We start from the raw sequence: 17,316 nt of genomic DNA, 5'->3' as shown, positions 1-17,316 counted from the left end.
CACAAAAATAAACTCAAAATGGATTAGAGACCTAAATGTAAGACTGGACACTATAAAACTCTTAGAGGAAAACATAGGAAGAACACTCTTTGACATAAATCACAGTAAGATCTTTTTTGATCCACCTCCTAGAGTAATGGAAATAAAAACAAAAATAAACAAATGGGACCTAATGAAACTTAAAAGCTTTTGCACAGCAAAGGAAACCATAAACAAGACGAAAAGACAACCCTTAGAATGGGAAAAAATATTTGCAAACGAATCAACGGACAAAGGATTAATCTCCAAAATATATAAACAGCTCATGCAGCTCAATATTAAAGAAACAAACACCCCAATCCAAAAATGGGCAGAAGACCTAAATAGACATTTCTCCAAAGAAGACATACAGACGGCCACGAAGCACATGAAAAGATGCTCAACATCACTAATTATTAGAGAAATGCAAATCAAAACTACAATGAGGTATCACCTCACAGCAGTTAGAATGGGCATCATCAGAAAATCTACAAACAACAAATGCTGGAGAGGGTGTGGAGAAAAGGGAACCCTCTTGCACTGCTGCTGGGAATGCAGATTGATACAGCCACTGTGGAGAACAATATGGAGGTTCCTTAAAAAACTAAAAATAGAATTACCATATGACCCAGCAATCCCACTACTGGGCATATACCCAGAGAAAACCGTAATTCAAAAAGACACATGCACCCGAATGTTCATTGCAGCACTATTTACAATAGCCAGGTCATGGAAGCAACCTAAATGCCCATCAACAGACGAATGGATAAAGAAGTTGTGGTACATATATACAATGGAATATTACTCAGCCATAAAAAGGAACGAAATTGAGTCATATGTTGAGACGTGGATGGATCTAGGGACTGTCATACAGAGTGAAGTAAGTCAGAAAGAGAAAAACAAATATTGTATATTAACGCATGTATGTGGAACCTAGAAAAATGGTACAGATGAACCGGGTTGCAGGGCAGAAGTTGAGACACAGATGTAGAGAACAAACGTATGGACACCAAGGGGGGAAAACTGCGGTGGGGTGGGGATGGTGGTGTGCTGAATTGGGCGATTGGGATTGACATGTATAAAGTGATGTGTATAAAATTGATGACTGATTAAAAAAAAAAAGAAAGAAAGAAAAAAGCTTCAATTCTCCAACCCAGGGTGAAGAGATAAGATATCATTCCTATAAAACTGGTTTTTCAGAATTCACAATTTAGAGTGTTTCTAAAAAATGAGAAACTTTCCATATATAAGCATTGTAGCTATTTTCCACCATATGTTTATATGTATTATTTCAAAGATAAATTACAAATATAAGTACAGGAATAAGTCCACCATCTTCACATCAAACTGAAACCAACAATAACAAAACCATCTTCACTGAGGATACTGGTAAATCATTGTATGTTTATCTACCACTTAGAAGATCTATGTGCTTTTATCCATATAGCAGTTAGAGAAAATATTATTCCCAAATTATTCCTTCTGCTTTAAGGTTAAGGACCTATGTCAAGCATGGTTAATAGTTGAAACACTTGAATTTGTGGGAATTTTAATGACCACATGGTCATTACTTAGGAAACCCTATTTTAAAGGGTCCAACTGTAGAAGACAGAGAATAAAGGGTTCAGGGTTTTCAAAGTTAATATCAGACACGTCCTTAAGCATCATGGGGACAGACAGGACAAAATGTGATGCGAAGGCAGGAGGAGTGAGCTGCTGTCACGCACCGTGGCGAACAACGTACCGTGGCTGGTTTTAATCTATACTCTGGTGGGACTGTTTCCTCATCTTCACCACACTTCTTTAGTTTCTCTTCTTTGGCTTTTGCCTGAAGAAGGTGGAGAAAAAAAATAAGCATTTGGATAATACATGTAAAATAAGACATCACTTTATGTTCTCCATGGGTGTCGTGGAGGAGACCAAATCAGATTAAAGTGCCCGGTGAGCAGTTAGGAGGAAGGCAGTGTAGGGTGATGGAGAAAACAACAACACAGCCAGGAATCCCGGGGAGGTGTCCCTGCCCTGTCTCTATGACCTTGGGAAGCCACCTAGACTTTCTTCGGCTCAGTTTCTTCAGCTGTAAAATGGGGCTACTGAGAATCCTTACCTAGCTTGCTGAGTTGTAAGGATCAGCAGAGAAAATTAAATAAAATATCCTTTGAAGAAAGGTAAGCACAGTGCACAAGCTGGCTGCAATTATTTTACAGCCTTCATCTGTCGTACTCAATGAGGCAGTTATCTAAGGGGGAGAAAACAACCAATTCTCATGAATGTTAAACACAGTTCAGAAAGGGGAGAGGCAACCCATCACAAATCTTGGCTGATCCATGGATAATTAGTTTTCCCTTTTTTTAAAAAAAATTTATTTAATTTATTTATTTTTGGCTGCATTGGGTCTTCATTGTTGCGTGCGGGCTTTCTCTAGTTGCGGCGAGCGGGGGCTACTCTTCTTTGCGGTGCGTGGGCTTCTCATTGCAGTGGCTTCTCTTGTTGCGGAGCACAGGCTCCAGAGCACAGGCTCCAGAGCACAGGCTCAGTAGTTGTGGCACATGGGCTTAGTTGCTCCGCAGCATGTGGGATCTTCCCGGACCAGGGCTCGAACCTGTGTCCCCTGCATTGGCAGGCGGACTCTTAACCAGTGCGCCACCAGGGAAGCCCTGGTTTTACAACTTTTAAAAGAACTCCCTTCAGTAACACCAAGACATCACTGGATTACTGAATCATGCACAACCAAATGCATTAGAAATAAAAGTGCAGTTCCACGGCAGATCAGTGGCTTCTAGGATATAACATTTGATTTTAAACTACTGGTGGGTAATGCAAAGTTCCATGATATGTAATAATTTGTACCTGTATCAAGGCATGGATTTAAATCACAAATCAAGGAGCTCCTGGGCACAAAAGTGTGTGTGTGCTGGGGGGGTGGCGTGGGTATTTAGCTGATTCTAGCTCAGCCTATTGCTCCCATCTACATCTCAGCCTAAGATTGTGGTTCTCCATTGAATACTTAGTTAGTTGATTAATTTTAAAATATTTAATGAGCACTTTTAATAAGCCAGGTACTTTTCTAGGCTTTGGAATTATAGTTGTATTGTTCTATAGAATAATAACTGGGATGAAAAGATTTTTAAAAAAATATTTCCAGTTACATTCTACTGCAGGATATGAAGGAAGTCCTGTTATATAGTGGCACTCCCCAGTTCAGGGATTTGTGAGGTCTCTGGCTATAAAACAGTCCTCATGAAAGAGTCACCTGTATAGGACTGTCCTCTCCACTTAGGCTTGTGAACAGTGAGTCACATGCACAGCTAGATCCTTTCTATTCTTTGATCTTTATATTCTTTAAATGACTGCATTGTGGTTTGTATCCAGTAGGCGGAGAAAACAAACATCCCCTGAATTGAAATAGTTCCAGACTAGGTAACTACACTAGAAACAGGGGAGATTAATAATGAGGTATCACTACAGAATAAATGCATTATGATACATTATAAGAATGACAAGTGGGCATGGACCTCTTCTCTGAAGCATCATCGGGTGCAGAACGTGCTGGAGTGGCCGTGCACTCCTATAGCATATCGACCTCTACGAGCCTTATCACAGCAGACTACCGAGGGAGTAGTGAATTCACCATCAGGTACTAAAAATTCAACTTAAGAATCCAGAGGATTGGAGAATCTTTATACTTTGTACATAATTAAAAAGGAAAACTAGTGTTAAGAGTAGAACAGTCCTTTTTGTTCAAATTTTAGGAGTTTGCTAACTTTCTAGAGGAAATTTAATACATTTATATGCATCCCTAAACCCAAACTGTTTAAAAGTTATTTTTACATAACTTTTCCACATCTACCTATCTGATTTTAGTCACTCTAAGAGTCTTTTCATCCTGGGATTATGTTTATACTTTCTGTCCCCAAATTATCGTCTTCTTAAATCACCTTAATCATCTGTAAACAGCCTGAGGCAGACGTGCCATTGGCTGGCTGCCATGCAGCCCTCGGTGGTGGACCGCCAGGGTCCTGCCAGGACCACCCTTTCCTTGAGACATTGTGCACCTCGCACTGTGTTGTAATCAAAGTTTCCCTTTCTCCCAATACATTACTTGGTCCTGGAGGACAAGGACTGCTTCCCCTGCTCCCTTGTGTTCGCCTTCGCAAAGCCTGTCGTGCCACACTGCGCCCCGCAAGCCCTCAACGAAAGTCGAAGATAGAAACTGGCCCATTTCAGACCAGGGCAGTCCCAGACTCAGGGGGCGTTGCTGGGAGTCAGCGAGACTCACCTTCCCCAGTGACTCAGAACAGGAAGTGACAGCGGAGGCAGCAGCACTGTGACAGCGACAACTGCCAGCTCCCACCCTGAGCTGATAGGCTGGCGCTCCTGAGGGTCCCCAACACCACACTGCCTGGCCAAGGACGCCCGCAGGGTGGCTCTATGCTTTCCCTCCTCTCTTCCTCCAGAGGACTCAGTTAAACAATTCTTTAAAAATTGAAATTTAATATGAACACTCCCTTCCGCCAAATACAAGCTTGCTTTGGCTCGTAAGGCTTGTTAAGGTCTTGGTGTGCAGTGGGGTAAACACTCCCCAGCATCACACTCTAAACATGCAGCAAATTCAGTTATAAAGTAATTGTTGCTTGATTTTATTCTAATTTGAGACAAGTTTTCAACATTTTCCCCCATAGTTATAAAAAGGATCTCCCACCCCATCTGCAACCATCTCCCTCTCTCCTTATAAAGAGAAGCACCTGGAACCTTTTGAAAATACAAATTTCCAGTTTCCATGAGAGCAGACAAAACTATTTGTCACCAGGCCACTGCCTCCGTGTTATCTTGTCTAGTCAGGTGTCGTTTGAGAATTGGCAAAGAAGATTAGTGTTCATTTTAAATATTAAAATTCTAGATGGTTAACAAGACAAACACTGAAATATCCTTTCTGGTTGCTAACTCCCCAGCAATAAATACCTAAATTAGCCAGACCCTGAAAGTAAGGCAGGACAAAGAACAGTTCATTTAAAATCTCTAAGAAAATAAAAATGGTACAAGAATTCTAAACATGTGTAATGCATTAGCTTTGTAACCTTGTAACCTGAAGACTAACAGGCTTTGTATGTGAACTCCAAGGTCAGTACCTCATTGACTTCCTTAATGGAGCTGAGGTCGAGCTCAGGTTCCGGCTTCCAGTTGCCCAGCGAAGCTGACAGAGCCTCGAGTGCCTGATCACTCATTGTGTCCTGTGAGGGAAAAAAAATTCTGTACATTAAAAAGAGAACATCTCAACCTAAACAATCCACCCATTTCTTTGTGAAATTCAAAATTTTTAATCTCTAAGAATAAGTTCTGGATTGGGGAAGGACTCTAGGAAGGCAATTTTATTTAAAACCTAGTAAAAGAGAGAAAGAAAGAAGAACTTACCAGTGAGTGAAAACTGGGGCTTAGGACTCATTTCTACAGTAAAACTGGGGCTCAGGACTCGTTTCCCTGCTCTCAGGGAACACTTCACCTCTTACTTAGCAAGCTAGAAGTGGTACACTTCACCTCTTACTTAGCAAGCTAGAAGTGTAACTGTAATCATAATTATATTATAAAATACTCATATCAAAATAAAAGCTGCAAGAAGTAAAACTTGCACTACCCTGCTTTTCTTTTTCTAAAAATGTGTCTCTAAAAATGACTTCTGACAACCCTGTCCTTCAGAACGACTTCAGCTAAGCCCAGGAAGCAGGGGGCCCTGAAGTGGCTGATGGCTGTAGAAACTCCCACTCCCAGGGTTGTGGTACTCTCAGGGCTCCTCAAGCCAGATAAAAATAAACCGCCCACCCAAGGAGCGAGAGGCAGAGCAGCCCCAACAGAAACAGCTCCTTGGATTATCTGGACCATCTGCAGGTGGGGCATGTTTTCTCATCCAGCCCAGAGTTGCAGGGCCACCTTTCAGGATTCACAAGAATTAAGTTATAGTCAACTGTGGTTAAGGTGGAGAGAAGCAGCTATAACAACATCCCCCTAGTGATTCCCAGGACTCAGACTCCTTTAGAAAATCAAGTTGAAGATTTGATGTCCCAAGAGTGCAGTTCCTCTGGGATCCTGCTCTTCTGTGTAGTGTGATGGTGAGATAATCTTATTCCACAACCAAGGCAAGCGTGCTGAAATCACCCCTAAGCATTTGTAGAAACAGAGCAGGCCTGCCTGGAGATGACCAATATAACCCTGACTGGTCTCACTAGTCTACACAGGCCCGAGGGAGCAAAGACGCTCAGTAGGTGCGATGCACTATTGGGGTTCTCCCCAATCAGCTAGATCAGCCTCAGGAAAGCAACTGCTGTCGGGCGGACCATGCTTAATTTTAAAGAAGTAATTTTTTTATACCTCTTCCACCTTTCTTTTTTTCTCCTTGGGTGGAGCAGCACTTTTGATTACTTCAGCTGACTGAGCTTTTAAAACCTCTCCTGTAGACCTCTGAAAAACAAAATACAAAAGATTTGACTTACAGAAGAAGGAAATGTATTAACCAAATTGTAATAACCAGAACTAAAAAGTTGTTGGTGTCTTAAAGTGTGAGATGGTTTCTAACAAGTTTCCCTCATTACATTAAAAACAATACCTCTTTCTTGGTTTTCTTCCCATCAGCTGTAGGAGAACTGTAGGTGAAGTCTGATGACAAGGCATCTATGGCATCATCGGGCCCCAGGGGTTTCTAAAGAAACAGGCAGCACGACGGGTCACACGTGGGAATCATTCAAGTGACAGATCAGATTATAAACCCAGCAAACGAAGAATGTACTTTTGCAATTCCTTGACTACCAAATGAGATGTTTAATGAAATAACTCAGATGAAAGCCTATGTTTGGGAGGAAACCGGATGCTCAATAAATATTATTTTCCTGTTTCTCTCTTCTCAATATATTACATGTTAGGATATTCTCATCTTATTTTTTTAACATTTATTTTATCCTAAAACTTTCTTGGCCCCATTCTTCTTTCCCTCAAAAAATCTACTTAGGAAATAAACACTCATTGAAACAACCCCCAGGCCCACCCCCGTTCTCTGAACAGATGGAAACTTCATCTGATTTAGAGATTAATATAGTCATAATCCCAAAATACAGAATCGATAACTCTATCCCCCCAACCAAAGATACAAAAAATGTTAAATCTGATCTTAGAAGACATTTATGTGAACTCACCGAAGAGTCTGGAGGAGGCCCTGTGATCCCTTCTTTTTTCTGAAACAAATATTAATTTGATGATGCTGAGAAGGCAAAATTAATCCTTACAATCGGTAAAATGCATAGCTCAGTGAATGCTATGGGCTGAGTTGTGTCCTCCCAAAATTCATATGCTGAAGTGCTATCCCCTAGGACCTCAGAATGACTGTATTTGAAGACAGGGCCTTTAAAGAGGTAATTAAGGTTAAATGAGAACATTAAAAGGGGCCCTAATTCAATAGGACCAGTGTTCCTATAAAAGGGGGAAATGACCCAGAGATCCACGTAGAGAAAAGAGGACATGCAGATATGTATACATAGAAGATGTGGAATTACTCCACATGTAGGTATCTATAGACCAAGGAGAGAGGCCTGAGACAGATCTTCCTCTCACAGCCTTCAGAAGGAGCCAACCCTGCCCACATCTTGATTCCAGTCTTCTAGCCCCCAGAATTGTGAGACAGTAAGTTTCTGCTGTTTAAGCCATCCAGTCTGTGATACTCCAATATGGCAGCCCTACCAAAGTAATACAGTGAGCTTCAGAGTAATGACAATTTCGCACACCCATTATATTATCTAAGTTAAAAAAACTGGATATATTAATGTGATAAAAATTATAATTCCAAAAAAGAAACAATAAAGTATAAGTAAACGATTGTTTAACTTACATTTAAAAGTTCCCTATATTTTGGAGGAAGTGTGACTTCTCTTTTACCCAATTCCTCTATGTAAGTAGAACTCATCAGATCCTAGAAGAAAACCGTACACATAGGGATATTAGCTAAGAATGTTATATACATATTCTTAAGCCAAAGTACTATTGCATTATTAATTTATGGAACTATTGAGAGTAAATATAAATCATTTAGAAGCCAATATTTTATATAACTCTGAAATTCTAAGTTTCCACAAATACTTGCCCATATTTAATTGGCTTAACCCATTAGTAATGCTATAAAATATTCAAACCACTATATTAAATTTGATTCATATATAAAATGCATTTTATTTAAAAATATTTTTCATTATCTAATATTTCTATACCTACAAAAGAGCAGTTGATAACAGTGAATTTCTATATAACTCAACAGATCTAGTTATTTCTTATGTAATAAGAAAAAAATCAGAGTGATGTTTCTTTTTTAGCACTCTCCAACCCAATTCCTCTTCCTTGTTTTCCAGAGATAGCCATCATCCTGAACTTTATCACATCCATCAGTGTAAAGTTGAGTATATTTTAAAACAATTATTCCACATGTAGATACTCATAATCAATATACACCATTACTTTGCCTATTTTCAAGTGTTATATAAATGGTATCAAATTCTTATGTCATTTGGTAATGTACTATTTTTATTCAAAGTTATGTTTTTGTAATGTTATCCACATTGATACATGAATAAGCCATTTTAACCACTATAAAGTGTTCCACTATATCATCTTATCTCCTGTTGAACAAAATCATTTCCAAATGTTTCACCTGTTCTTAGAACTCCTTATACACCTGGGCAAGGCTCCCTCCAGCAAGTCTCTCTAGACGTGGGATTGCTGGTTAGAGGGTGTGCACATCTTCATGTGATATCCACAGGCTCTGGGCCAGTTGTCAGACTTTTACACTTCTGCCAATCAGGTGAGTGTGAAGTGCTATCTGTCTGTGTTTTAGTACCATTTTCCTAATTACTAGGGAGACTTTCATGTGTCTATTGGCCAAATTTTCTCCTAATTTTCTATTGGGTTGTCTTTTTCTCAGTTTTAAAAAATCTTCATAAATTCTAGAAACAAATCCTTTGTTATGACTGTTGCAATATTTTCTTACAGTCTATGGAATGTCTTTTATTAATGCCAAGGAACATAATTTTCTTGCTTTTTATGAATCAGGAATAGAGATGAACTGAGGGTAGAAAATATCTAGAAATCAAGACAAGTTCAAGTGATAGGATGGGAAATATCTGGAAACTAAAATAAGTTGAAGTCCACTGGACTTAAGCCTCGAAGAAAGAAAATAAGTCTCTGTGATCCAACAGACTATATCTCAGCTGCAGTCTCAGCAGAGACAATCAATCAGTGTTTGCTGATCAACGGAATCACATAGCTACCTTAGGACAGTTTCCATCCACAACACTAATTTTCAGTTGCTATTATTGATACTGACAGCATACTGTTTCTCTCCAAGTGACAGAACACTATGTATTCTTTTGTGCATCATGACCATGACCTACTAGCTCTCCTACTCATTAAGTATGAATCTTTATCAACATCAAGATCACTTACCAAAACTTCAGGTCCAGTATATGTTGTATTATCTTCTTTAGTTTCTTCAGGTTCTCCTAAAGTGTCTATTAAGTCATCCAAAGCAGCACCCATGCCTGACTGGAAAACAAAAAGAGCAGATATGTAAATGTCATTTGTTACACATATTTCATTTTGATTTTTTAACTACCGAAAAAAAAATTCTGTGTAGAAAAATACCAAACACCAAAAGTTCTTAAATGGTTAAAATCTGGTCTGTAATAGAACTTATTATTTAAAGTCCCAGAGTACAGATTCTAGGTTGGCAAGATAGAAAGCCACATTCAGGTTAAGAACCACAATTTCAATAAGTCTAAAGGCATTAACTACATGAACAAGTGTATGGTTCATTACAGCTGCCAGACCACTGTACTGATAGTTTAAAGAAAAAAGGAAACAAACTACAGAGAATTATGATCATGTTGCTATATGCAAGAGAGGAAATGCTTAGTATTTTTGCTTATCGATCGTTTCCACCTCTTCCAAATAAAATATATTTCAAAAATGGATTGCCCTGTGTTCTTTTATTCATCTGTGGCTTTTTGTTCACTTGCTTGTCTGAAGATGTTTACAAACAGAAATTCCCTGAAAGAGATGTTAAATTTACAAGAAGTGACAGTTTATTCTGTCAATATGGGTTTAAATCAGTATTATGAATGAAGGAGTGCCACCATCCTGTTGTTGAGGTTAAGAACGATTCATTGTGAAGAATAAGCTACATCTGAAGGGGCAAACAATTTGAGGAAAGACCCTTTACTATTTAACTCAGCTTAAAAATGATTGTTTACATTTTTTTTTTGCAACTACCACACTTCCACTACAACTTTAGGCACTCACCTGATTGTGTAATAGCATGTGAGGCCTGTTAGCTTTAGACTGATTCAATTGGGAATTTCAGAATGAAGAAGTGCCTGGCATTGTTTAGTGATACCTCTGGTTAAAGAAGGTGCATTTGCAGGAGGGAAACTGGAATGTAAACTCCATGAGACATAACTGGAGTTTCCAGAACAGGGGGTTAGAATGTAAAATGTTACAAACATACGTGAGAAAATCCCACTTTCAACCCAGTCATATTAGCTTCAAACAATAATTCATTAAAAAGGTCCTTTAAGTTACCCTCACCTCATATTGTTTACCCTCAAGAAATCAGATCACGATAGACACAGAGACTATGAATAAATATCTATGTAAAAAGGCACTGCTATCTTCATACCTTTCCAGAGGGTTTACTTGGTTTGGATTCAACTGGTACAGCTGACATTAATGATTTATTTTCTTTATTCTGGTGGGGGTTTAGAAAGAAAGAAAAACTCCTCATATATCTTTATAAAATTCAATAATATTACAGACTTTAAAATGAATACATTATAACGTAACATGGATCATATACTAAACATCTGCTCTGTGCCACTTTATGTGTTACATCCTTTTTCAGAACAGCATAAATAATGTTAATATTGATGATATTAATCTCACTTAGAGATGTGACAAGCAAGGCTCAGAGAGGCTGAGTAACTTCCCAGGTCACACAGTAAAGGACAGCACTGAGATCTGAATCCAGGACTGCCCATCTCTTTCTTCACTGCTCTTGGTTGCCTCTCCCAGGGCCCACAGCTAATCTCTCCAACACCCATGAATTCCTTCTTATTACAAGCAGCCATTATTTCTAGATGTTGTTCTCTCGGTCTTTGCCCCTACACATCAAGACCTCCGCCCCCCCTTGCTTTGGTATCTCATCGCTCATTCTTTCCTTCATCTCCCTAAAATCAATGTCCTTCCCACCACGGCTTCAGTTGCTCCATCAATGATTGTCAATAACTTTCCAATCTGCAGTTTTCATGCCTTTACCCAGACATAATCTTCTCTGAGTTACTCTGGTGAGCACCCCTCTCCCGACTCTCATCTCTCACAGCACCATCCCCGTTCTGTGCTGGCATCTGTGCCCTCTGTTCTCTGCCACCTCTGGCATCTCTCCTGCTTTGCCCCCTGCCACACACATGTTTCTGCCTGTCCTGGTGGTCCTAGGCAATCATTCTCTAGGGTCAGGGGCCAAATGCTTTCAGGGCCAGGCAGGAACGAAATGGTGAAGTCGCTGGGTTTAAGACAATAGGGAATTGCCTTCTGTGAAGGTCTGTGAAATCTGGGCAGCAGAGGTTGGAGGTGGAGAGCACAGGCTCGGACTGTCTGGGTTTGCACACCGGCCCACACGCGCTGGCCGCAGGAGGCTTCAGGCAGGTCACGTCTCCTCCTGAACCTCCGTATCCTCATGGAGGAGGCCAGGACAGTGACTGCATCTACAGCAGCGGGTCGCGAGGATTAAACTAATTCATCTATTAAAGTACCAAAGCCAGTAGTTGTGCACACGCTAAGTACTCGTAAGTACTAGTATATAAATAAGTACTAAATAAGTGATTGCTGTGATTGTTATATTAAAGAGACTGTGGGGAGCACCCGGGTGAACCTGAGTCCTGGCAACTGAATCCAGCTCCTTGATTCAACCACAACCTCGTGCAGATGTTCATTCAGTTTCACTCTCCCCTCTCTCCCTGCTTCTCCCTTTCCATTCACCTGGACTCCAAAACAATGTGCTAATCGCCTCTCTCTTGGGACACCTCAGACATTTCAATTGAACCTGTCTAAAAGCAGGTATCACTTTTCTGGTTCCATCAACTCCCCTTCTGACCCTCTGTCCACCTGTCAGTGACAATCAGGACCAGGCTCACTTAAGAAGGCGCTCACTCCTGCAGGTGCTGACCCTGCACTGGCACGAACCTGGCCATGGGTGCCTCCCTTGCCTCACCTTAGGGTTAGCAACCTAGTTCACTGAGACGCTGAAGCCCCAGGTTATCTGAGATTTTATTTCCCCTTTGCCCACTGCAGCCACTCATTTCCTAACACCTGAAAGTTTCACCTCTGCAACGCCTCCTGCATTGCTCCCCGCTCACTTATTCTATCCCAGTTCTAATTCAGGTTAACTTTGGGCTCCCCAGGACGACTGAAACAGCCCCTGACCAGCCTCCCACCTTAAGATCTCTTACTCCGTCTCATCCCAGCCACTGCCGTCGCTTAATTCTTCGGCAGCTTGGTCTTAATCGCATCTCTCCATCTGTTCTCTAATATTCAATGCTTACCTGCTGCCAGTTGTATCACTACCACATGGATTAACACACCTTTACATTCTCCACAGCAGCGCCTCGACCTGTCTTTCTGGTCTCACAGTCCCACTCACCTCCCCTGTGCTTCACCCGCACTGTAATGCACTTTGTACCCAGATCACATCTTATATTTTTCTCCCTTGGTATGTTTGCAAGCCTGCAATCCTAGCTATCCTTTCATGCCAAACTCAAAGTGGATCTACTCAAAGTGTCCGAGGAGTCCCCCAAATCAGACAGACTCCCTCTCTCCTCAAACAGCTCCCTGTGGGCACTTGTCTTAATCTGCCTTGAATGCAGTCCTGGGTACCTAGTTTTATCCCAGCCCTAGCGGGGTCAGCCTGCAGCTCAGTGTCCTGCAGAGTCAGACCGCAGTCCACAGTGCTTTACACACGGTATGGGCTAAAAAAGAAAAAGCAGATCTGACCAATCTCGTTTTCTGGGAGACAAATCAGAGGCAAAGAAAAGTGAAATGATTTGCCACAAGTTGTAGCACAAGTCAATGCACAGCAGAATTCCGTATAAACCTCGCCTAATTTTATTGCTTAGGTTTTACTGATAACCCTGGCTAGATGATGTGTGGCATAAATTTTCAAATTATCAAAATTTGAAAATTACATTTACAAATTAGGTTACAAAATTAGTTACAAATCTCTTAGAATAGGTTCAAATTACATTTTAAACCTATCCTAAGAGATCTAATCCTCTGTCTTCAATTTATCCATTTTCCAAACCATGGCATCTAGTTATCCCTCATCAACACAAGAGAGTGAAGTGTATCCCCAGGATGGGGGTAGGGATCTCAAGGTATATACAAGGGGTCTGCTGGAAAAAATAAAACATTTTTTATTTTAAGTTGAGTATTTTCATTTAAAAGTTCATGTAAATTTTGCCATCACGCCACATGATATCTGCATTAGTTTGGAGAAAAATAATGTGCCTTTTCTTTTTCGAATTCTAAGAAAAACTGATGTTTCAGGGAGATGCGCCATACTTTTATCCTATGACTTTCCTTACTTTACTTAGCCTGCAGAGGGATAACTGTTCCCATTTTGAGAAGCGGGAAAATAGATAAACACGTATTACTTTTTTTCTGCTTTCATTTCCATCTTACTGTTGCTTCAGTTAGTTACTTGTGGCTTCAAGAGAAATACGTACTAGCATTTCTAGGACGATATGGCTTCCAAACTGATTACTAACTCTGATTGCTAACTCTGTATTCCTATGGGTAGAAAAGGTAGACTATTTCTTGTCTTACATTCCCAAGCTAGTCTCTTCAAAGGATCTAAGGAAGGTGCCCATAATTTGCCAGTGGGGCACATATACTCTCTCCTGAGAGGGCTTGTGATGCTCCTTTGAAAACCTCCCATATCAATCCATGTAGATGTCATGACTGCACATAATTTACTCATTTCAAGATGGCAGTGTTCATATTAAAAGCTGAGAGTAATGCTTATTCAAATGCTCATGGCAATTTTATGTGCTTTATTTCAAAGCCATAAATCTTGAAGGCAGGATCTGAGTCAACTCACATTTTAATTTCCTTGGTATTGCTATGAGGCCTTATACATGGCAGGCACTCAGTAACTATTTATTTATTTATTTATGGGGTCTAAAAAAAATTTTTTTTTTATAGATCTTTATTGGAGTATAACTGCTTCACAATACTGTGTTAGTTTCTGTTGTACAACAAAGTGAATCAGCCATAGGCATACATATATCCCCATATCCCCTCCCTCTTGAGCCTCCCTCCCACCCTCCCTATCCCACACCCCGATCCCACCCCCTAGGTCATCGCAAAGCACGGAGCTGATCTCCCTGTGCTATGCTGCTGTTTCCCACTAGCTAACTATTTTACATTTGGTAGTGTATGTCGCTGCTACTCTCACTTCACCCCAGCTTCCCCCTCCCTCCCCGTGTCCTCAAGTCCATTCTCTATGTCTACGTCTTTATTCCTGCCCTGCCACTAGGTTCATCAGTACCATTTTTATTTTTTTTTTTAGATTCCATATATATGTGTTAGCATACGGTATTTGTTTTTCTCTGACTTACTTCACTCTGTATGACAGACTCTAGGTCCATCCACCTCACTACAAATAACTCAATCTCGTTTCTTTTTATGGCTGAGTAATATTCCACTGTATAGTAACTATTTACTGAATGCATGAATTTTAAAATCATGCATTCAATAAATAGTGTCTTTTTGGTGTCTTGCTCTCTCTCTATCCTTCAGATGCATGCTCTTCTTCATAAAATTTCACATATGAAGTGTTCGGTTTTAGCAAATGACAGGTTATTTGACTGTGACAGCACTGGAACACTGAATGGTTAAACAGAGTCAGCCAGGTAGAATGGGTCTTCGCTGAGCATATGTTTCTCATAAAAGAGACCTGATAAGCATTGAGGCCCATGTACATGTTACATCTTTTATGTGTGCTCACCTTGTCAACTGGTTTGCCAGATGCTGCAGCTACGCCAGTAGCAGCACTCTTTCCACCACTGGAAATTGTGTCCTGTGACTTAGTCTAAAGGATAAAAGATTGACAGAACTAAGTATCTATGAATGACTGTTTTCAAGATCATACATTTCAAATGTCACTAAGGAGCCAGTTTCCCCTAGCAGACATCTTGTAGGGAAATGGTCACTAGCTTCTACTGCACATGATGCAAGGCTGGGCACATACAGCTGGACTCAAGAGCTTACAGAGCCCATGCAGGTTAACACACATAGGTGAAGTGGGCCAGGTGGGCACATACAAGGTTGTAAAGCCTCTAGTCAATTGTTGCCATGCAAGCCCACTGTTGCCAGATATTCCAATTTTTCAAGAGAAGCTAGAAATTTGCATTTTATGTGAAGTATTCTGACTTTATTTGTTGGCAGCTAATTAAAAATCATTTTGATTACTGTAAGCCAAATAAAATACACAAGTGGCTGCAATTGGTGGGCCACAAATTTGCAGTCTCTGATATAACGTATATTGTTAAGCAGGCCTATTTCCTATCTTCCAAGAGCTCTCAATGAAAAAGTTCTCATAGATGTTTATTCTTCTAGTAGTTGAATAGTTGTATTCTGGAAATACGGAATACATTTCTGATTTTTGCCTCTGTAAGTTGATCTCTCCTACAACAAGACCCTAAAAACTCTAAGACTTCCAGGTAAAGAGCAGATCTCGCAGGGCATCTGAGTTCCCACAGCCCACAAGGAGAGGGGTCCAGGAGGCAGCCTCAATCCCAAGCTTCCCGTCTGCGAGACACCAGAGTCGGCTGCCTCAAAGTCACAACAGGGCGCTGCTGGGTGGTGGAGAGGGCATGATGGAACATCCCCCAGACCTATCTGATGCCCTTCTCAGGCCTTACTTAGTCCCAAGTTTCCACAAGGTTATTTGCAACACCAGCAAAATGAGAGCACCAAATCTTTACAATACAAGATATATTCGGCATAGCTCTGTAGATTCACCTACACACATCAATGTAGATAGAGGACCTGTCAATTCCCTAGTTGACATTAGTGTTTTCCTATCTATCAGTCTGCTTTATTTACCTTTGGTATTGTTGATTTCTCTGATGTTGGCTGCTCACTTGATCTGGAAACTGCTTTTTCATTATAAGCATGCTTGCTTCTCGTATCTGATGAGTGCTTGGGTAGGCTTTTTGGCTGAAAACACACACACACACACACACACGTCCCACGATGTTAACAATATGACAAATATTGCTACTTTTCTCTATGGAATAGAAAGTATTCATAACAGCTGTGTTTTATGCAGTTTTTTATTATGCGAATTTAAATTAGAATGATACGTGACAAAATTTCACTCTGAGTACAAAATTTGAAACAATGCAAATCCTTCCTCCCAAATTCAGCAAGAATCACCTGAGCAAATTGCAAATCCTGCTAATGCCACATGGTGGTGCCATTTTAGCGGAAAAACAAATACCAGCCATGCTCAGTAAGACTTGAATGTTGAAAGATGAGAGTTCAGAATTTCATCCTTCACCAAAAAACAAAGAAAAACAAAGAAAAAAAGGTTTCCCCTTATGATATCAAGTCCTAATGATGATCATTTACCTCTCTGTGTTCCTTTGGCTTTACTTCTTGGGTTTTTTTCTCATGAACCACAGATGGCTGTCAATTTCAAAAGATAAAATCTCAGTTACATCAGAGTACATTGTTTTTATATTTCCAAATAACCTCAAAACCAAAAATCCCAATTAGACCATTCTGCCTCTCTTAGGAAAGGCCCAGTTAGAGAAGTAGATGTTGCTGTCTGGTTGACAGTAATCCTACCAACAGTCTGATAATGATAATTATCAGAAAAATAATGAAAATGTAGTATTTCATCTAGAATGATTTTTCAAATAGCTATGTATCTCTAAATTATCGGCTGTTTTTCACAATTCATGTAGATCATTTGATAACTGCAAGTCCATCCACAGAGACGTCAAATGATCACTTTGACCACTGAGTCTGTTGATAGGAGATCCTACTTTAGAAATTAAAATTGATTTTCAAAAAAATCTCCTTTCATAGGAGATGAACACTGTATTTTTTTAGTTAAATGATTTATATGGTCTTTTCTGTGCTACAAGTAGAGAAGACAGGTATCACCAGAAACCCAATTCTCTTGAGATTGAGTAACCAAAAACATATAAA

General features: G+C 40.1%; 1 protein-coding gene across 8 annotated transcripts in view; it reads right to left on the bottom strand.

Moving 5' to 3' along the window:
• The window catches only part of CAST (calpastatin), a 124,996-nt gene that overhangs the window by 34,726 nt on the left and 72,954 nt on the right, over nt 1-17,316 (bottom strand). For 7 of the 8 annotated variants that reach the window (XM_061189467.1, XM_061189470.1, XM_061189471.1 and 4 more), the window contains 11 exons: nt 16,732-16,788; nt 16,204-16,317; nt 15,104-15,187; nt 10,724-10,792; nt 9,493-9,591; nt 7,889-7,969; nt 7,200-7,238; nt 6,617-6,709; nt 6,382-6,471; nt 5,148-5,249; nt 1,763-1,846 (listed from right to left, as the gene is read on the bottom strand). In XM_061189467.1, the coding sequence (XP_061045450.1) occupies nt 1,763-1,846; nt 5,148-5,249; nt 6,382-6,471; nt 6,617-6,709; nt 7,200-7,238; nt 7,889-7,969; nt 9,493-9,591; nt 10,724-10,792; nt 15,104-15,187; nt 16,204-16,317; nt 16,732-16,788 (912 nt within the window). The remainder of the gene's footprint in view (nt 1-1,762; nt 1,847-5,147; nt 5,250-6,381; nt 6,472-6,616; nt 6,710-7,199; nt 7,239-7,888; nt 7,970-9,492; nt 9,592-10,723; nt 10,793-15,103; nt 15,188-16,203; nt 16,318-16,731; nt 16,789-17,316) is intronic. The other variant, XM_061189472.1, reaches the window with a different exon arrangement.

Source organism: Eubalaena glacialis, chromosome 4, assembly GCF_028564815.1.
Source record: "Eubalaena glacialis isolate mEubGla1 chromosome 4, mEubGla1.1.hap2.+ XY, whole genome shotgun sequence".
NCBI lineage: Eukaryota > Metazoa > Chordata > Mammalia > Artiodactyla > Balaenidae > Eubalaena > Eubalaena glacialis.
The sequence above is the reverse complement of the archived record's forward strand: the minus strand, read 5'-3'. Positions and strand labels throughout refer to the sequence as shown.